This window comes from Megascapheus bottae, chromosome 8, assembly GCF_031878675.1.
Source record: "Megascapheus bottae isolate mThoBot1 chromosome 8, mThoBot2.hap1, whole genome shotgun sequence".
Classification (NCBI taxonomy): Eukaryota; Metazoa; Chordata; class Mammalia; order Rodentia; family Geomyidae; genus Megascapheus; species Megascapheus bottae.
Window position 1 is genome coordinate 19779459 of NC_143516.1, and position 19900 is coordinate 19799358.

At 41.0% G+C, this 19900-nt stretch overlaps 1 protein-coding gene across 1 annotated transcript in view; it reads left to right on the forward strand.

Annotated features, from left to right (window-relative positions):
• Map3k5 (mitogen-activated protein kinase kinase kinase 5) overlaps positions 1–19900 on the forward strand; it is a 188618-nt gene that overhangs the window by 157082 nt on the left and 11636 nt on the right. Inside the window, exons 22-25 of the mRNA XM_090338059.1 lie at positions 4533–4710; positions 5011–5179; positions 10037–10222; positions 12526–12631. Of these exons, the coding sequence (XP_090194185.1) occupies positions 4533–4710; positions 5011–5179; positions 10037–10222; positions 12526–12631 (639 nt within the window). The remainder of the gene's footprint in view (positions 1–4532; positions 4711–5010; positions 5180–10036; positions 10223–12525; positions 12632–19900) is intronic.

Genomic DNA, 19900 nt, shown 5'->3' on the forward strand with positions numbered 1-19900 from the left:
TTTTTTTTGGTTGGGATAATGTATAGAGGATTTACAGTTACATTCATCACATAGTAGGTGCATTACTTCTTACACATTGATACCCCTTCTCATGTTTTTGTCCCCCTTTCCCTCCCTCCACCCCTCCCAATCATCTTATTTTCCCCTCTTCCCTTCCCCATTTCAAATACACATATATATAGTATACCAGGTAACAAACATGAGATACTGTAAAAACATGAGATTAACCATTAGGGCAAAAATAAAGAAAAGGGAAATAACATATTACATAGAACAACAATCACACAAGAAGGAAACAAATTCTTGTCACACAAGCATTTAACTACTGTGGACTCGTTTATGCACACTGCTGAACTGGCAGTTCCCAGTGAAGTGCCACAGAGTGAGGGTGTGATGGGATGTTATATCCACTGTGCCCTGGTCAGCTGTGTCTTCATGTACCTTCTCTCCTTGGTGCTCAGGCTGTTTGGAATCTATACTGTCTTTACAATGTGACTCCACTTCAGAAGTTATGAAATCTTGAGGATTTATAGTCAGTTAGGTGAATGTTAGGCTCACAGCTGGGTTCTCTTGTTGACTGGTGGGCCTTGAACATGACTCATTCTCTGTGACCACATCTGTTCAGTGAGGTCAACTAGATTCATGGGGGTGTGAGGAGGAAACAAGACTGCTGCTCTCTTCTTGTTCTTCCTCCCTGAACCCTTTCCCTAAGGGCCTCCTGATTTCCCAAAGCCAAGGCTTCCCTAGGCCTTCTGATGCTCTGGACTTTTTACCTACTACTAATTATCTCTCCTTGCTCTACCTCCTCTCCTCCCTTCTTAGTTAAGACAAGGACTTGGGTCTACAAAGAATAGGCGTGCCTACAATCTACACATGATTAGATCATGCAGAGTCTCAGCTGAAGGAATTTCCTTGTATGGATTTCCTCCCAAGGAAAGCAAAACACATACTAACCTAACTAAGAAAGAAAACCCATGCAGTTGTTTTCTGGTATTCCTGAGAATTTCAGAACTCTCTGCAAACTGCAACTATGAGAACATCCTGGTCTTCCTCTTCTAGATGAGTACCTGCCACAGGCCTCTTCCTTCCCCTATTGTGTTTTATATGCCATGTTCCTGTTCTGTCCAGAGCACAACCACTGCCCTGCCTGGGGGCCTCTGCCTTCTGTAGCTGCATGTATCTTCCTCTAGGGAGAGTTATGGGAAGATGGTGTTAATGAGGTCCTCTTTTTCCTGGGGTGGGGGGGAGATAATATCCTAGTCCATTTTCTGTTGCGGTCACCAAATACCACTTAGTAGATAATTTATAAGATGACGAGGCTGATTTATTCCCCAGTTCTGGAGATCCAAAAGCATGGTACCAGTGTCAGCTTCATAGTTGGTGAGGAGGGCCTTCTTGCTGGTGGGGGCTCTCTTGTGGTGTTCCAAGATGGTGCCCAATACCGCATGGGGAAACAGAGCCAGAAAGGCAGAGATCACTTTTATTACAAAGCCATTCCTATACAACCCACTAATACTCGAATCCATTAGTCCTTTGGTGGAACTCTGGGCAGTGTCTGCCATCATGACCCAGTTATTTTAACAGTTCTATGTGATCTCACTTGTGAATACTTCATGAAGGTTGACAAATGAGTTTTGGGGGGATATTTAAACTACAGCACATGAATGACTTATCTAAACCCAACAGCTCCCCGAGTAACTGCATACAGATTTAGATATTTAAGTCATTCACTTTACCGTAAGCATTTATTGCATACTTCTGGTGTGCACAGTAAATGTGCCAGACCTGGATGTTTAATGATGATAAAGATTGTGCTCCTGGCTTAAGGAGCTATTGTTCATGTAGAGGAGACACCAGACAAATCTCCACCATATCATAGTATAAGTTACTCTGTATAAGGAAGCTGCAGAAGGGGAGTGCATGACTGAAGTCAGTCTGACTGTGTGAGTTCCATGAATACTTTTCAGTGGGGCGGTACCTGATAAATAAAGGTGGCTACCAAACAAATGGTCTGTGATTAGTCACTGTATATTGGATGTACAAATGCATGGGTCTAGTAGAAAAGGAAGATCAGGTTCATTAATTTAAAATCAAGCCAAGCAGGAACCAAGGCTGTACATACAGGGTCTGCAAAACATCTGCAGACCTCTTCTGAGATGAGCCATAATGACGCACACTGGATTCCATTCTTAACTGTATTCAGCCTTACTTCATCCAGTCTCCTTTTAGCCAATCAGTATCCATAGCAACCTTAAAATTCACAGATAGGACCTAGGCTGTCTCATTAATGGGAAAGCAAACTACATAATAAGACCAAAAGAGTAAAAAGCAGTATAATTCAAGGCCTCCTTCTCTCTCTGATTCAAATGAAGATACTTGTTAGATGTATGATTCAGATGGAGATACTTGTTAAATGTAAAGAACTCTCATGTGGTAGTATGCTAGATAGAACAAATCTACTTGTCCCTAGGAAATAGCAATACTGTTTTTCAAATATAGTACCTCCATTTAATTTTCTTTTCAAATTTTGGTACTAGGATTTTTAGTCAGGGCCTCACAGTCATTGACTTGTTTGCTTGGTTGGCACTCTGCTGCTTGAGCCATACCTCCAACCTTTCTTTCTGTTAGTAATGTTGGAGATGGAATTTCAAGTAGTTTTCTGCCTAGGCTGGCTTTGAACCTTAGTCTTACGGATCTTAGCTTCCGAAGTAGCTAGAATTACAATAGCCATAGCTCACTTCCATCTCTGATTGGTCACCTCCATCTATGATGGCTGCATGCACTATAAAGAGCATCACCCATCTTTGGACTGGTAAAGGAGCTCAGCATCAGTGAGCCTCCTGGGGCATGCCTATCCTCCCTCTGATCTCTGAGATTTCAGCAGTTGTTGACTCGTCCCAGCTCAAGAAAAATCAAATAAGAAGAGGTTTCTAGGCAACAGTGGATTTCTCTTCTTAGACCTTTACACCTGCTTTCTTTAGTATAAGATGTTTGCAGCCCTGAGATATTAAAGATGTTTTGGGGAAAAGTTATTCTTTTTATAGCCAATGTTTGATGAAGTGTAGGCAACTGCTATTGTGTTACATAACTCTTAATAATATAGAAGCCCTCGTTTGCTATGGAATCCTAGTACTCATAATATCTGAGAACCAGGAAGAGTTAATTAAAGGCCACCTAGTCCTTGGTTTCCAAAATTGTGTGAGCAATGACTGCTTTTTCAATGCATCTTTAAGCTAAAATATGACATAGGATTGTTGGAACATATTTGTTTTAAGTAAAACAGGACTAGACCCAGTGATCTTGACCCATAGCAGCCCAGTTAATCACCCCTTACTAAGACAGCCCCAAGATGCTAAGGCAGAGTCTTACATCTCTGAGGACTATGGCTCAGAAATTATACTTCTCAGCCGGGTGCTGGTGGCTCACACCTGTAATCCTAGCTACTCAGGAGGCTGAGGTCTGAGGATCATGGTTCAAAGCCATCCCAGGCATGAAAGTCCATGAGACTCCTTTTTTTTTGCCAGTCCTGGCCCTTGAACTCAGGGCCTGAGCACTGTCTTGGGCTTTCTCAAGGCTAGAGCTCTATCACTTGAGCCTCAGCACCATCTCTGGCTTTTTCTATGTATATGTGGTACTGAGGAATCAAACCTGGGTCTTCATGCATTCTAGGCAAGCATTCTACTACTAAGCCAAACTCCTGGCCCTCATAAGACTCTTATCTCCAATTAACCACCTGAAAATGGAAGTGGTACTGTGGCTCAAGGGGTAGGGTGGTAGCCTTAAGCTGAAGAGCACAGAGTTCAAGTCCCATGACCAACCAAAAAAGAAAAGAAAAAGAAGAAATTATGCTTTCAGGTGGATGAGTAGCTCACCCCTCTAATCTTAGCTATATACGAGTGGAGGTGGGAAATACAATGATTTGAGGCCAGCCTGAAGAAGAAATTCCATGATACACTACCACAACCTATAAAACAAAGTATGTGCACAATAGCATGTACCTGTTTTCCTGGATATGGTGGAAGTGTACGTAAGAGGATTGTTGTCCAGGGCCATTTAGGCAAAAATAGAAGACTGTTTAAAAAAGGAATTAACAAAAAATGATTGGAAATGTGGTTCAAATGGTAAAGCACCAGCCTACAAGTACAAGCCCTGAGTTAAAACTCCAGTACCATTGAAAGTAGATAATACATCCCATCTTTTATTTCTAGAGAGGAAAATGGTGAATAAAAATAATAAGACATTATTAAAAACAAGGCAATCAACACCCAGCGCTCTCCAGGCCCTGATGCTTTCTTAACTACTTGTCACCTTGGGCTATTCCTAGCAGGACCAAGGAGACCTTTTCCTAGCTGACCCTTGCCTGGGCTATACTGAGCAAGGGAAGAATCATAATTGCCTCATATAGTGGCATTATGCTACTCGCTGGCACAAGGTACTTGAGGAAGGATGCTGTTCTCTTTCAACCAGTGTTCCAGTATGTGTCAAGTTTCTGAGAGCCTTAATTACCCTTTTTCCTCTTTCCATCCCCACAGAGTATCTTCGGAGCATCTCCTTGCCCGTCCCTGTCCTGGTGGAGGATACCAGCAGCAGCAGCGAATATGGCTCCGTGTCACCCGACACAGAGTTGAAGGTGGATCCCTTCTCTTTCAAAACAAGAGCCAAGTCCTGTGGAGAAAAAGATGTGAAAGGAATACGGACACTCTTTTTAGGGTAAGGATTCGACCTCTTTTGTGTCTGATGTCCTACCTACTCAAGAGCTGAGATCTGAAGATCACAATTTGAAGCCATCACAAGAAAATTCACCAGGCTCTCGTCTCAAAACCTGAAAGTAGAGGTGTGTGCTTCAAGTGGTAAAGAGACAGATCAGCAAGAGTACAAGGTTCTGAGTTCAAGCCCTACAACTGCCACACAACACACACACACACACACACACACACACACACACACATACCATTGCAAAATATATCATTTTATGAAGGAAACTGATGGATGTCGCATCAATTTTTCTAGCATTCCTGACGAAAATTTTGAAGACCACAGTGCCCCACCTTCCCCTGAAGAGAAAGACTCCGGGTTCTTTTTGCTGAGGAAGGACAGTGAAAGACGGGCCACCCTGCACAGGATCCTGACAGAGGACCAAGACAAAGTTGTACGAAACTTAATGGAATCTTTAGCCCAGGTAAAGTGTCCACTTCATTTCCCAAAGTTTATATTATTTCCTTGCTTGGGTTGGCCTTGAACTCCTGAATTCAAATGATCCTCTATCTCAGCCTCTTAAATAGCTTGAACTATAAGCCTAAAGCATCATATCCAGCCCCAAATGCATGTATGCATGTGTGTACACATATGAATGTGTATCAGGGCCTTGAGCTTGCTAGGCTAATACTTTCCTCTTGAGCTCTGCTGCATCCAACCCTTTTTTTTCCTATGTTCTTTTCCTGTGCTACTGAAGATTGAACTCAGAGCCTCACATTTGTCAGGCAAGTACTTTACCACTCAAGTCATGCCTCCAGCCCCACTTCACATTGGTTATTTGTAAGGTAGGGTCTTGCTTTATGCCTTTTCTGCTTTCTGGGCAAGCTTTGACTTAGTCTGAATGAAACCTATCTCTAGCAATTAGCCTTAGGCTAGCTAAGAAGGTGAGTGGTAACTGGACTCTGAGCTTGGGGTAAGGTGACAGTTGAGTATACTGGACAGTCACACTGTGGTCATGCAAAGGATTGAGATTAGAATGGTTTAAATAAGAAGAAGCTAAATGTAGATGGAGAACAACTGGCCAGCACTCCGAGTGCATTTCATCATTCAACAAACTCTTACTGGTCATCTGTCAAATGTTAGGTGCCTGGGGATACCATGGACAAAACAAAATCAAATCCGCATCCCACTAAAGGTGATATCCTAGTAGAGGAAAAATTAAAAGTAGGTAATTATCGATTAAATGTATAGTGATAACAAACAAGAGACCCCTGGGCCACATCTTGTTCATAGTTGTTCACACATATTTGCTCATGAAATCCTCACAACAGTTACATGAGGCAATAGTGTCATTAGTGTCCTCAGAGGCACAAATGACTTTAACAGCTTGCTGAGGTTATGCAATCCTAAGTGATGAAGTCAGGATTTGGATGCAAGCAATCTGGCTTCACGCTGTGTGATCTTAACCAGCACTATATTCTCCCTCTCTTCTGTGGCCAATGGAGACAGATTCTGGGAGAAAACAGCAGGGACGCCAAAGGATAGAATGACCCTTAGCCATTGTGGAGTGAAAGCTTCTCCTTTGCCACTAGTTTAGAAATATGTAGAATCCCAGAATTGCTCACATCCTGTAATCATCTCCTAAAGCTAAAGTTTTCCAGTATAGCAAATGTCCACTTGTTTGAGGGATTTCTTCATCTCCTGTCACTCTATCAGTTCAGGCACGACCTTTACCATTGATCTCACTCCAGCCCCTGCACAGCCCCTGGGTAGAAACATCACTTCTGTAACTGTGCCGAAATTCTGATTTTTCCTGGTGTTGTAGATTGAACCAAGGACCTTAGTACATGCTTAGTATTTGCTCTACCACTGGGCTACCCCTCAACCCTAAATTCTTCGATTTTGAAAATGATTAATCATATTCAGTGGTTTGTCAGCTCCCGGTTTTTAGAGCCCACCTGAATGTTTCCTGTAAGAGGAAAAATGAAAGACAGACATCAGTGCAGCCCTAAGATGACAGGCCTTGGGCCACCTATGAGAAAGTAGCAGAAACAGATGATCAAAGGTGCATACCCAGGCTGGAATGGTCAAGTCATAGTGAGGTTCTTGTACTGTTCAGGACAATGTGACATCATGGTGGTTTTGTGGCAAGAAAGGGTCTTGATCTGGGGATTCCAGCTGGCTTTTCCAGCAAATGGAGGTGGCAGGAGTTTAGGGTGAGGTTGGACTTAACACTATTGAAGGCCTGGTGCCATCATTCAAAGGCTGTGTGATTTGAGCAAGTTATTGACCTTCTCAGTGCCTGAACCATTTCCGTGTGATAGTAGAATCTACCTTATAAAGTTACTATTGAAAATCATTGAAGTCATAGGCAATTTAAGTCATTACAGAAGTGGTCGCACAAATATTACTACTGTTATTATAAAGCAGGACACTAATAGTTACCACTGTTTTCTACAACCAGAAAGAACAAGTTCTTTTTAATGTTTTCTATAACTAAAAAGAACTTTTTCTTTTTAAAGATTAAAAAAATATTCTAAGCTGAGCACGGTGGCTCACGCCTGTAACCCTAGCTACTCAAGAGGCTGAGATCTGAGGATCAAGGTTCAAAGCCAGCCCAGGCACAAAAGGACCTGAGACTCTTATCTCCAATTAACCTCTAGAAAACGGGAAGTAGGGCTTGGCTCAAGGGTAGGGTGGTAGATTTGAGCTGAAGAGCTCAAGGACAGTGCCCAGGCCAAGTTCAAGCCCTATGACCCACTAATCCACATCTTTACATTTCAGTCTACCCTTTATAACATCAAGGGCAAGATGGTAACTAGGTTCTCAATGTGCAAAACCATGAAAAGCTCTTTTAATCTGTACCATCTTCCAGAAATCCTCTTGTGATTTGTGCTTGTGTGTATGTGTGTGTGTTTGTGTCTGTGTCTGTGTCTGTGTCTGTGTTTGCTAATCCTGGGGATTAAATTCAGGCTCTCATCCTCTTTCTCAGCTTTTTTGCACAAGGCTTAGAAGTCTGGTTACCTGGAGATAAAAATTTCGTGAACTTTCTGCCTGGGCTGGACTCCAACAGTGGTCCTCAGGTCTCAGCCTCCTGAGTAGCTAGGACTATAGGCGTGAGCCACCAGGGCCCAGCTCATCTTGCCACCAGGGCCCAGCTCATCTTGTACTTTTTTTACGTGTGTGTGTGTGTGTGTGTGTGTGTGTGTATGTGTATGTATATCTACTGGTCCTGGGTCTTGAACTCAGGGCCTGGACACTATCCCTGATCTTTTTTGTTCAGGGCTAGCGCTCTACCACTTTAGTTCCAGCTCTATTTCAGATTATTTAGTGTTTAACTGGAGATAAGAATCTCACTGGCTTTCCTGCTTGGCTGGCTTAGAACCAGGACTCTAGGATTTCATTCTCATGAGTATCTAGAATTTACAGGTATGAGCCATGGGTTCCTGGCTCCTCTCATACTTTTTAAGGAAGCTTAAAGGTCAGAAAAGTGGTAGAAGAAGATGTAGGTGTTGTCCTACGAATGAGCACTGTGGAAAGGCACACTGTCAAATGCTGAGATGGCTGCTGTCCCTCTCGCTGCCACTACTGAAAATGAAGGCACATGATGAGTTCACATGGAGAGATGGGAGGTAGGACAGCAATTAGGACAGAAATAGCAATTATGCAAGTGGACAAAGTAGCCTGGACAGGAAACCTTTCCCAGAGCAGAGAGTGTTTGACACGTAAACATCCAAAACCTAGAAGCAACATGTTCTTCTGTTGCAAAAACAAAGCTAATGTGAAAAATTGTGTTTGCTGTTGAACTTGTTGGCAAACATGTAAACTGATCCTTTAGTAAGATAAGCTTTCAATTTCTGAATAACTCACATGTTTTCCTGAACATATTTTCATGGTGTTATGGTTTTACCTGAGAATCCTGACTTTGGGTATCATTTAGTTTATGGTAAGAAAAGCAAAAGTACTCAAGGCTTATAATAATTTCCAGTGTGATTTTGAAAATTTCATGATGATAGCTCTTAAACTTTTCAGTATAATATTTCTTCATGAAAATTTAAAAAATGGGGCAGACTCCCAAATGAAAATATATGCAGAGAACAAACTGGATGGTTTCTCTTTTTATGTTAATGGAACCCTAGAAACTGTAATATTCACAGCCCAGTTGAGAAATTTAACTTTAATCTACTGCAGTTTTTTTAAAAATGTGCAAATGAGATAGAAATGAAAAATCCTGTGGTGGTTGGGTACCAGTGGCACACATCTATAATTCTAGCTACTCATTTCATTTCAAAGCCAGCATAAGTAGATAAGATTCTTATCTTCAATTAGTCACCAAAAAGCCAGAAGCAGAGCTCTAACCCAAGTGGTAGGGTGCCAGCGTTGAGCAAAAAAGCTAAAAGACAGCACTCAGGCCCCGAATACAAGCCCCAATACTGGTACACACACACACACACACACACACACACACACACACACACACACACACACAAATTCCATTGTCCCTTAAAGTCAAATGAGAATATATAATATTGTACTGAATTTCCTTTCTAGGATCAGTGTGTCTTACTCAAAGCAAAAACATTCCATATAAGAGCTTAAATATCATGTTTTAATATGCCAAATTGTCCATTGGTTCATAGTTATAACTAATGGCCTCATTGGTGGGTGAAAAATAGTTTTAAGGATAGAATTTGAGATCAGCCCCCTGTGCTAGGAATTTAAGGACGCTGGAGGTACTGGACACACCGTCAGGTCACGCTGTGGGAGACAATGAGAGAATGGATGCTCAGCCACAGTGCCTGGCTGAGACTCTCAAAGACCAAAGAATGTGATTCCAAGTGACTTCAAGTTCCGGAGGTTTGCACAGCTTTTCTCTTCTGCTGTTTGTCCTCTTGGTGTGCATTTCCATGTCTCTCCACTTCTCTTTTTCTATGGGCATTCTCAACTTCATGGCTTTCACTTCCTTCCTTATAATTGGATACATTTATGGCTCCGTTTTATGACCTCTCTCTGGACGAACTTTGGAATTAAGACACTATGGCTATTGCCTGAATCTCACTTTAATGCCCAATTAAAATGTCTGAGGAATCTCATTGCCTCACCCTGTCCCTGGCTATTGGCCAGTATGGTGGAGTAAGTGCTCTTTCTCCCGAAGTCTGATTCTGGATTGGGGAAGCCTGTGGCTAAGAGAAGCTGTAGAGTTCAAAATGTGATCTGAATTTCCTTTAGAAGGAGTCATCTGAAGCCCAGGTCTTCTCAGAAAGGGCTGCGAGAATGGTATGGCCATGGCCAAGGAGTGCAGCATGAAGTATCTGAGGCATTTGTATGGTTTTGTTCCCAGGGAGCTGAAGAACCTAAACTAAAATGGGAGCACATCACAACCCTCATCGCCAGCCTCAGAGAATTTGTGAGGTCCACTGACCGAAAAATCATAGCCACTACACTGTCAAAGCTGAAGTTAGAGCTGGATTTCGACAGCCATGGCATCAGCCAAGTACAAGTGGTCCTGTTCGGCTTCCAGGATGCTGTAAGTGCAGTTGCAATGAATTCTATTCTGTTTGAATCCTAGGTGTGAGATACTTCCCTGTCAATATGCATCTCAGTCAGAATTGTCCTTTAGTGTTTAATCCCCCCGCTCTCAAAATAGGTACAGAGAAAACTGAGTCGCCGTGGGAAATAACCTTCCAAACATCTCCCAGAGCCGAACTTCTCTCTTAGTGAAATGGTGCAGTGGGTCACTATGTTGGTGACTTTCACTTTCATAGCATAGCAGGCTTTAGTCATGTGCTTTGTAGTACCGGCAACAAATGCCATCTAGTGGCCACTGAGACAAATTTAACAGGACACAGCAATGCTGATGGTCACTACTAAAAGTGGTTTGTTTGTCTTTTTCCAACTAGGTTTTCTCTGGTTCCTATATAGAAATATTTTAATATATTTATTTCATAAGTATTTACTATGTCATAGCCTGAGTACACATGGAGGGGAAATTTGATCTAATAGGAGATTGCAGAGAATTATCTTTTAAAATTGAGTTACTAGGCAACACAAACTAGAAGCCAGTCTTCTGAAAGTCTGGTTAAAACTCCTTTTTTATTCTTAGAGAAAACACCTTTGTATACATGCCAAAGCTACTCCCTCCCAGAAGACCTAAGGAAGTGTGAGACAAAAACAAGAATGGTAAACTAGGCGCTGGTAGCTCACACCTGTAATAGTAGCTACTCAGGAGGATGAGATCTGAGGATCTCAGTTGGAAGCCAGCAAATCAGGAAAGTCTATGAGACACATTTCCAGTTAACTACCAGAAAATTTGAAGTGGAGCTGTGACTCAAAGTGGTAAAATGATAGCATAAAAGCTCAGGGATAGTACCCAAGCACCCAGACCCTGTGTTCAAGCCCCATGACTAACAACAACAACAAAAAAAGAATGTTCTTGATGGCATTATTATGTGCATATTAAAACATATTGTATAACTGTTTTTAAATTTCAAAAATTAATTTACCATGAACAGGTTTATTTGTCTTGTGTATAAGTGCCTTGACTTTTGCATTTGAAACATAAAGTATCCCCAATTCAAGACCAATTTATAATCCTTCTACAGCCTCTAGCATTCTCTGAGACACTGAGTAAGCCACTTGGTCTTTGTATGGGATGGTAAGCCTGGACAAGAGTCCTGAGTTGATTAAAGTCATACAGAGCAAAGGTGACTGACAGAGTTGATCACTAACATTAAATGCTAAAGGGCTGCTTACCAACAACCAGGGGAACCCAGCCATCTGCAAATAGAGGAAAGCAATTAAGCTAATTTGCACTTGCCCACACATTTGGCCATCATCCTAGAAGCTGGAAAGCAAATTGGCTATAGAATTCAGAATAAGAGTTACTTAGTTGTAATTTTGGGCCTCTGGCCCAAGATACACACACACACACACACACACACACACACACACACACACACACACCCCATTCACTTGTGTTGTAGCATACTTGTGGTCCAGAATGAACTCAAACCATAGACTAGATAGAATGAAGGAAGAATGAGGAGCAGGGCATGGTTATAAAGGATTCCACTTCTATCTAGTATATGTGAGCTTTGAGAGAAATATTCTAAGTTGCTAAATATAAAAAAGAATAAATTCTAATTCAGGGGACAACATTGGCTTGAATCTTTTGGACATTATTCCAAACCAAACATGCTTGCCACCTGAAGCCATATTCTACAGAATTCACTTCTATTGATGTTCCTCAGGAACCATTTGGAATATGGAAACCTACTGTTTAATGGGTATAAAGTTTCTATAAGATAAAGAGGTTTATGTTTATTGATAATGGTAGCATGTAATGTAAATATTCTTACTGTCACTGGTGACTGAAATTGTAAGTTTTCTATTACAGGTATTCTGAAAAACAAGGAGCAGAAAAGTCAGGAGTATATCTATTTTGGTGCCTATTTAAATATATGAAATAGTACTGACTGTTGAAAAGCTGTTCTGACAAGGATTTTGAATGTGTACTGGTTTTCAGGGACATTTAAGCAGAATATCCTTTTATTTACAAAAGCATCAACAATGGTGGGAAGGAAACAGGCCAAGAATGTGGGCAAAACTGAGGTCACACATTCATGTTCATCTCTCAGCCCATTTTCTTGTTTTTTCCAAATTACCAGAATATGCTAAAATGCTCATCTGTGTTATTTGGCAGTTATAACATTTATAGACAGAGGTTATTTTTATGTAAGCCCTGGGGATTCCCTCTCTTCCCTCACCCAGCCATTCTGCTGCTCTGGACTCTGAGTCCCAAGAAGATTAAATGTCACTTTTCTTTGCCAGGTTAACAAAGTGCTTCGCAATCACAACATCAAGCCGCACTGGATGTTCGCCTTGGACAGCATCATCCGAAAGGCTGTGCAGACAGCGATTACCATTCTGGTTCCAGGTGACAAATATTTAATGACTCTGATCATTGTTCCTCCATCATTTCACTTCTGATATTCTCCTTAGGCTTTGGTTACCATACTTGTCTTTTATTGATCGATTCTTTTATTGTCTGTAAATAGTTGTACAAAAGGATCTCAATTCAATTTGGGATGTCAGTCTCAGTGTAACCCCTCCCATCATTCTCTCTCATCTACTCCAACACCAGCCATCCCCTCAACATTGTGGGTTCCGTGTTCATATATTTACATTGAATCTTATGACTGCATTTACCCATTCCATTCTCCATTCCATTCTCCATTCTTCTGCTCCCCCTCACCCATTAAGCCCCACAACCTCCTAACAGCATTTCAGCTTCCTGATATCCATTTAGTTAAACTCTACAGTAGTTGTTTAAGGGAGTTACACCATTGGAATCCTCCCATGCAGATACACCATTAGTCATTTAGTTGCTGTATATGTACCCTGGCCCTCTGTGTTGTCATGTATGTTTATAATTTAGGTTAATTTCCCCACGGTTGCCTTTTAAAAAATCATTTCAAGGTGAAATATTATACGGGCATCTTTTAATAATGTGACACAGAGTCTTGATTTTTCTTAGTTTTAACTCCACTCTGTCCCTTATCCCTGTTCTTAAACAAAGTAGTATGGGATTCTAAAATTATAAACTGCAATGTGAAATGCATAATGCAAGTCATTCTTTCTTCTATGTAAGCCAAGATCACTTTGCAGTATACCCCTGCAGAGGACCTAACAGGGAATTTCCAAAAAACATTAATGTATTCACAAGAAATGTCAGAATAAAGAAAGCCTGTAAACATTAAAAAAATCATTCCAAAGCCACCCAATATCATTTATATAGTACATACAAAATGTGCCTCAGTTCACCAAGAAAATGCTGACTGTGAGAAAGATTTCCTTTCTTGACTTTAAAGTGTATACCTGGACATGAGGAAGGCCAAAAAATAATATATTACCCCAAATAAACACACTCCTGTGCCATCTTGTACTAGTACTTCATAAGTCTGCAGGGCATTGAGTGATAGGAAGAGTGACTTAAAATTACAACATTCAGCTGAGGTTTGAGGAAAGCCTGAGCAGGAAAGTCCATGAGACTCTAATCTCTAATTAACCACCAAAAGGCTGGAAGTAGAGCTGTAGCTTAAGTGGTAGAATGCCAGCATTGAACATAAAAGCTCAGGGAGAGCACCTAGGCCCTGAGTTCAAGTTCCAGAATCAACACCATATATATTTATATTATACATGTAAGTATATATGTATATATGTGCATATATATGCACATATGTACATGTATATTGCAAGGTCTAAGCACCACCTTGGAGTAAATTTAAAAGATAATTTGCTGGAAGAAAGGCCAAGCAGGGGCCGGAGTTTGGCCTAGTGGTTAAAGTGCTTGCCTAGCATGCACGATTCCTTGGTACCACATATATAGAAAAAGCCGGAAGTGGTGCTGAGGCTCAAGTGGTAGAGTTCTAGCCTTGAGAAAGTCCAAGGACAGTGCTCAGGCCCTGAGCTCAAGCCCAGGACTGGCAAAAAAAAAAAAAAAAAAGAAAGGCCAAGCATTGAAGTGAAAATCATCTAAAATGGCTTTTAAAAACAAAAAGCTTATTTACTCTTTTAAAACAGTTTTGGATTCACCACAAAATTAAAAGGGACTATTATATATTCTGTTAGTCTCGACACTGTGTAAGTCCTCACAGTATCATGCAGAATATTCTCACATCCCTAAAACTCCTGTGTAGCCATTTGATTATAGTTTGGTTCCCAGATCACTTCTTTCTTTTTCTTTTTTTTTCCAGTCCTGGGCCTTGAGCTCAGGCCTCAGGCCTGAGCACTGTCCTTGGGCTTTCTCAAGGTTAGAGCTCTACCACTTGAGCCTCAGCACCACTTCCGGCTTTTTTCTATGTATGTGGTACTAAGGAATTGAACGCCAGTCTTCATGCATGCTAGACAAGCACTCTACCACTAGGCCAAACTCCCAGCCCTCCTCATTTTGACACACAGCCAGATTTGGAAATCTTTGGTCTAGACAGCCTCCCCTTTATTAGCAGTGAGACACAAAAGGGCTAGTGTTGCTGGAAACAGTTGATGAAGAAAGGAAATTCTCATATTCCAAGGCAAACCTACCAAGTGTTTTGACAGTCTACTCAGTAATAACAAGGTTAAACAAGGCGGATACTAGTGGCTCATGCCCATAATCCTAACTACTCAAGAGGCTGAGATCCGAGAATCATAGCTCAAAGCCAGGCTGACAGACAAGCCTGAGAGACTTTATCTCCAGAAACCAGCAAAAGCTGGAAATAAAGGGAAGACTGGAATGGTAAGGCACCATCCCTGAGTGAATAAATATGAGCAGGAGTGTGAGACCACATTCAATCCCAGTAGCTGCACCCACATTCAAAGAAAAATTAAGCGCTCTTCCCCCTATGTGTATATGGTGAGGTGGTGGTGGTTAGATATTACTAAATATATTAAGTTTTAGATAATAGTTAGGCACCATCCTCCAGTATATTCAGGACCCCTGTAGAAGTGGGTGATTATGAGCCTAGGGCAGGAGAAATAGATCAAATGAGCCTGAGACATCTTGTGGTTCCAAAATGTTAAAGAAATATTCAGAGCCAGGTGCTGTGGCCTAGACCTGTAATCGTAATTCTAGCTACTCGGGAGGTTGAGATCTGAGGATCATGATTCAAAGCCAGCTGGGGCACCAAAGAACTTGAGACTCTTATCTCCAATTAATCACTAGAAAATGGGAAGTGGGGCTGTGGCTTCAGGCATAGGGCAGTACCTTGAGCTGAAGAGCTCAGGGACAGTGCCCAGGCCCAGAGTTCAAGCCCCATAACCCACAAAAGAAAAAGAAAAAGAAAGAAAGAAATATTCAGAAAGAGCAGAGGCTTATTTAAAAGACACTGGAGCCAAGTTGAAGGAGTTCCTAATCTCCCAAGTTGGAATAATTTGAACAATGAAGTGAAATAAAAATAGTATTAGGTTCTATCAGTCAGCTTTTGGTCACTCTTAACAAGTACCTTACACAGTTGACTAATAAAGACAAAAAAGGTCTGTTTGGCTCATAGAGTTTCAGAGCTTTCCGTTTGTGATTGGTTGATAGCATTGCTTTGGGCCTGTGTTGAGGCAGATCGTCGCGGTCAGGACACACAGCACAGCAGATGGCTCACCTAAAACCGACGGCTCTCACAGCCTCTGTTAAGGGCAGCCCCTCATGACCTATGGACCTCTCACGGAGGCCCCTTCAAGACTCCATCACCTCCTAGAGTGCCACACTAGGGCTCTGAAGCCCATGTGGACCTGTGAGGACATATGACTCAAACTATAGCAAGCTCAAAGAACAAACTAGTATTATGAGTACAGATTAATATATTGTTTTAGCAAAAAAGCTTAGGAAGAGCTCCCAGGCCCTGAGTTCAAGCACCACAACTGACAAAACAAAATGAAGGAAAGCAAAGCAAGGGAGAACAAAGAGAGAGGAGGAGGGAAGTAGGGAGGGAGGGAGGGAAAGAGAGAGAGAAAGAAAGGTAAACAAAGACATCAGTGAGAAGACTGGTGATGTTCAAACACTAAATTTATAAATTTGTCCATAGTATCTGTTGATTTCCTGTTTTTGATCATTGTTTCACAGGCATTAAGAAATAAGATAAGGTTGGGACAAGCTGCTAAAGAGTACAGAGGAACTCTTTGTCCTGCTTTGTAACTTTTCTGTGATTCTTAAGTTATTTCAAAATAATAAGTTTTGAAAACAGTGCTCACTCTCCCTGCTTCAAAAGAACACACAGAACAGAGAGTACAGTATATGTCTTTTAGGAGTGCTTTTCTCAGGCTGTTTTCTCACTTGCCATCAAGAATCAGCCTTAAGATTATTGGCAACATTAAGTATCTGTTGTTACTGCTCAAGTACAGAGTGGCTGTGGGTGACTAGACTGAGAAATGATAAGAGAACAGGGTGACCATACAAAGGTGGCGAGAATCCATAATGTAGATATCCTTGCTGTATTAACAATCTTCTTCAGCTGCTTGGAGTGGTTGACATTACCACCAGTCAGTTAACTGAATCAAGCATGTGCCAGTATTCACATTAATGTGAAATGAATTTACTGCTCCATGAGGAAATTAATGTTCATCTAATAGACCCTGCTCACAGCATTTTGATCTTATGTCATTAGAAATCATCAGAAATGCCCTGTGTTAAAGAAACTTGCTCTATTTATTTTTCCATATATTTTTATTGTAATTAATAGAAGGGTTACATTATGTTCACCAGATAGAAAGTGCATTGCTTCACAAACATTGACATCCTTTCTCGTCGTGGTCCCCATTTCCCTCTCCCCCACCCCTCTCACCTTGATATCCCCCCTTCCCTATCCAATTTCAAATAACCAATTAAGCATATATAAAATATATCAGATAACAAGGTGAAATATTGTAACAAAATGAGATAGCCAAGGGACAGCAAAAGAGATGAGAGATAACATAGTACATTAAGGACAACAATCACTCATCACATGGCTTTTGTTTCTATGTCCTGGAGGTCCTTGCATTCAGAGTCATACTATATGGCCTTATGTATCTAGCTTTTGTTCTATTGTAAATCTCTGCTAGGAGCTCTATTTATTTTCATGTGGGGAATTAACCATTTAAAGTAGAGGGTATGACATTGTTTTTCACAATCATGCAATGTGCCCAATCCACTTCCCCACGTGGGCTTAAATGCCACCCATTCATGGGATACAAGTCTCAGTTTTTCTCCTGACATGTGGCTTTCTCCTAACACTTCACTGTGCTTAACCTTCTTCCTACAAGGCTTTGGTCCTTCATGGAGTTTTCTTCTTTCACATATCTCTTCCCCACCCTGGCCCCCCACTCGATCAAATCCCTTCCCCTCTCCTCTGGAACCCACATCAGGCCCTTAGTCTCCCTGAATTTGTCATTGAGTAGACCAGCTCGCCACTGGATTCAGCCATGCAAGTAAATGTGCTGTATTTACCTGTCAGCACTCTTAGTACATGCATTTATTAGTCAAGGATCTTCAAAGAAGCAGCTCCAATAGGCTATTGGAGAGATAGATATTTCTTATAGGAATTGGTTTGTGTGGTTATGGATGCCAAGAAACCTCCATCATTGACTACTGGTATACAACCAGGAAAGCAATGGTGTGATTCACCCTAATCTGAAGGAAGCTCATGTTGAACCTCTCAGTCCAAGACTGAAAGTCTGAGAACCTAAAGCAGAAGATGAGAGATGCCCCCAGGTGAAAAGAAACAAAATTCTTTTTCCCAGCTCCCCTACCTGTTTTGCTCTGTTCATGCCTGGTGATGTCATCCCCATTGATGAGAGAGGACCTTTATCTGCTCAGGTCACTGAAAGGTTAATCTCTTTGGGAAACACCTACACAGCCACACCCAGAAATAATGTTTTCGCAGCTATGTGGCATCCCTTAGCTTAGCCAAGTCAGCATGTAAAAGTTAATGATCATGATGCATGATGAATTTCCTATGAAACTAGGTCTATAACTGAGATGCTTTCTAGCTGTATTCTATTTTACTTGTAATTTCACAGTATCTTTGGGCATGCATCTTGGGCCCTTCTGTGTGTTTTGTGTGTTTGCCTCGGCTTCCTTCAGGTTGTTTCTAATATCATTGATGTATTTCCTGGTGTTTAATCTAATGCTATGTGCTCAAAGAGCCACTATGTAAGGCTAAAGTAACTAAACTTTGCATTAGCTTTCAATTTTCTACTTTTCAAATCAATGAAAACCATTTTAATCATGCTTCCACATATAAATGAGAGTTGAAAGGATATCAAGTTAAGGGATCTTTAAACATAATAATAAATAAAAAAATATTTCCTTCCCATAAAGTAAGTATTTTTTTATTTTATTGTTACTGTGAAGATGATATACAGCATGGTTAATAAGTACATTTCTTCTTTTCTTTTTTTTCTCAGTCATGGAGCTTGAACTCTGGGCCTAGGCATGGTCCCTGAGCTACCGCCCTACCCCTTGAGCCACAGTACCACTTCTGGCTTTCTAGTAGTTAATTGGAAATAAGAGTCTCACGCCCTTTCGTGCCTAGGCTGGCTTTGAACCTCAATCCTCAGATCTCAGCCTCCTGAGAAATTAGGATTACAGGCCTGAGCCACCACCTCCAGCAGTCCATTTCTTTTTTTGAACAATGCCCCCTCTTCCATTGTTTCCTCCCAGGTTTTCCCTCCTGACTCCCAGAAAGTAGGTATTATAGTTGACAGAACTACAAAAATCTCAAATTATTGCCATTTTTTCGGTTTAACAAGGCCTTCTAAATGAAACTCCAGAATAATTTTAGAAAAAATTATAAATCCTAATCTTCTAGCTTGGTCTAGCATTATGGTATCTTAAGTTGCCTGTGAAATAAACTTTTAAAAATATCATTCTCTTTAAAACCCAAATAATCTCAGCAGGATCATTCTTTCATTTTTACCTATGTTGTTATTATTATTGTTTTGAGATCTTCATGCATTTAGCTCCTGTCTTGGAGTTTACAAAGTTGATGTATCTGATTTTGTGTCATTGGTGCTGCAGATAAACTAGGAAATAAAAGAAATGGGATTTGGGAAAGTATTAGTGCAGAAAGGAAGTTTGGAAAACCACAAAGACACAAAGAGGAGGCTGAGAAACTAGAAATCATGTGACCTGTCAGTGTAACTCCTATGGAAAACAGTATAGTAGAATCCTTAAAGAACTGAAAATAAGCTGGGTAGCAGCGGCTCACACCTATAATCCTAGCTACTCAGGAAGCTCCCATCTAAGGATCACAGTTTGAAGTTAGCCTGGGCAGAAAAGTTCTCTTCTCTCCAATTAACCACTCAAAAACTGGTAGTAGAACTATGGTTCAAAGTGATAGAGCACTAGTCCTGAGCAAAAAGAGTTCAAGGACAGTGCCCAGGCATTGAGTTCAATTCTATGACTTGCAAAAAAAATGAAAATAGAATTATCATGGGATCCAGCAAATCCTCTTCTGGGCATATATCCAAAAGAATTACAAACATGATCTCAAGAAAGGTATCTTCCCACATGCTCATTAGCAGTACTATTCCCAATAGCTAGGACATAGAGGCAATTCCAGGATCTGTCAGCAGAAGAATGGTTAAATAAAGGTAGTACATAAGTGCAATACAGTATTATTGGGACTTGAATTCTGACATATATTACAACATAGAAAAACACTGAGGACATTATTTGAAGTAATGTAAGCCAATC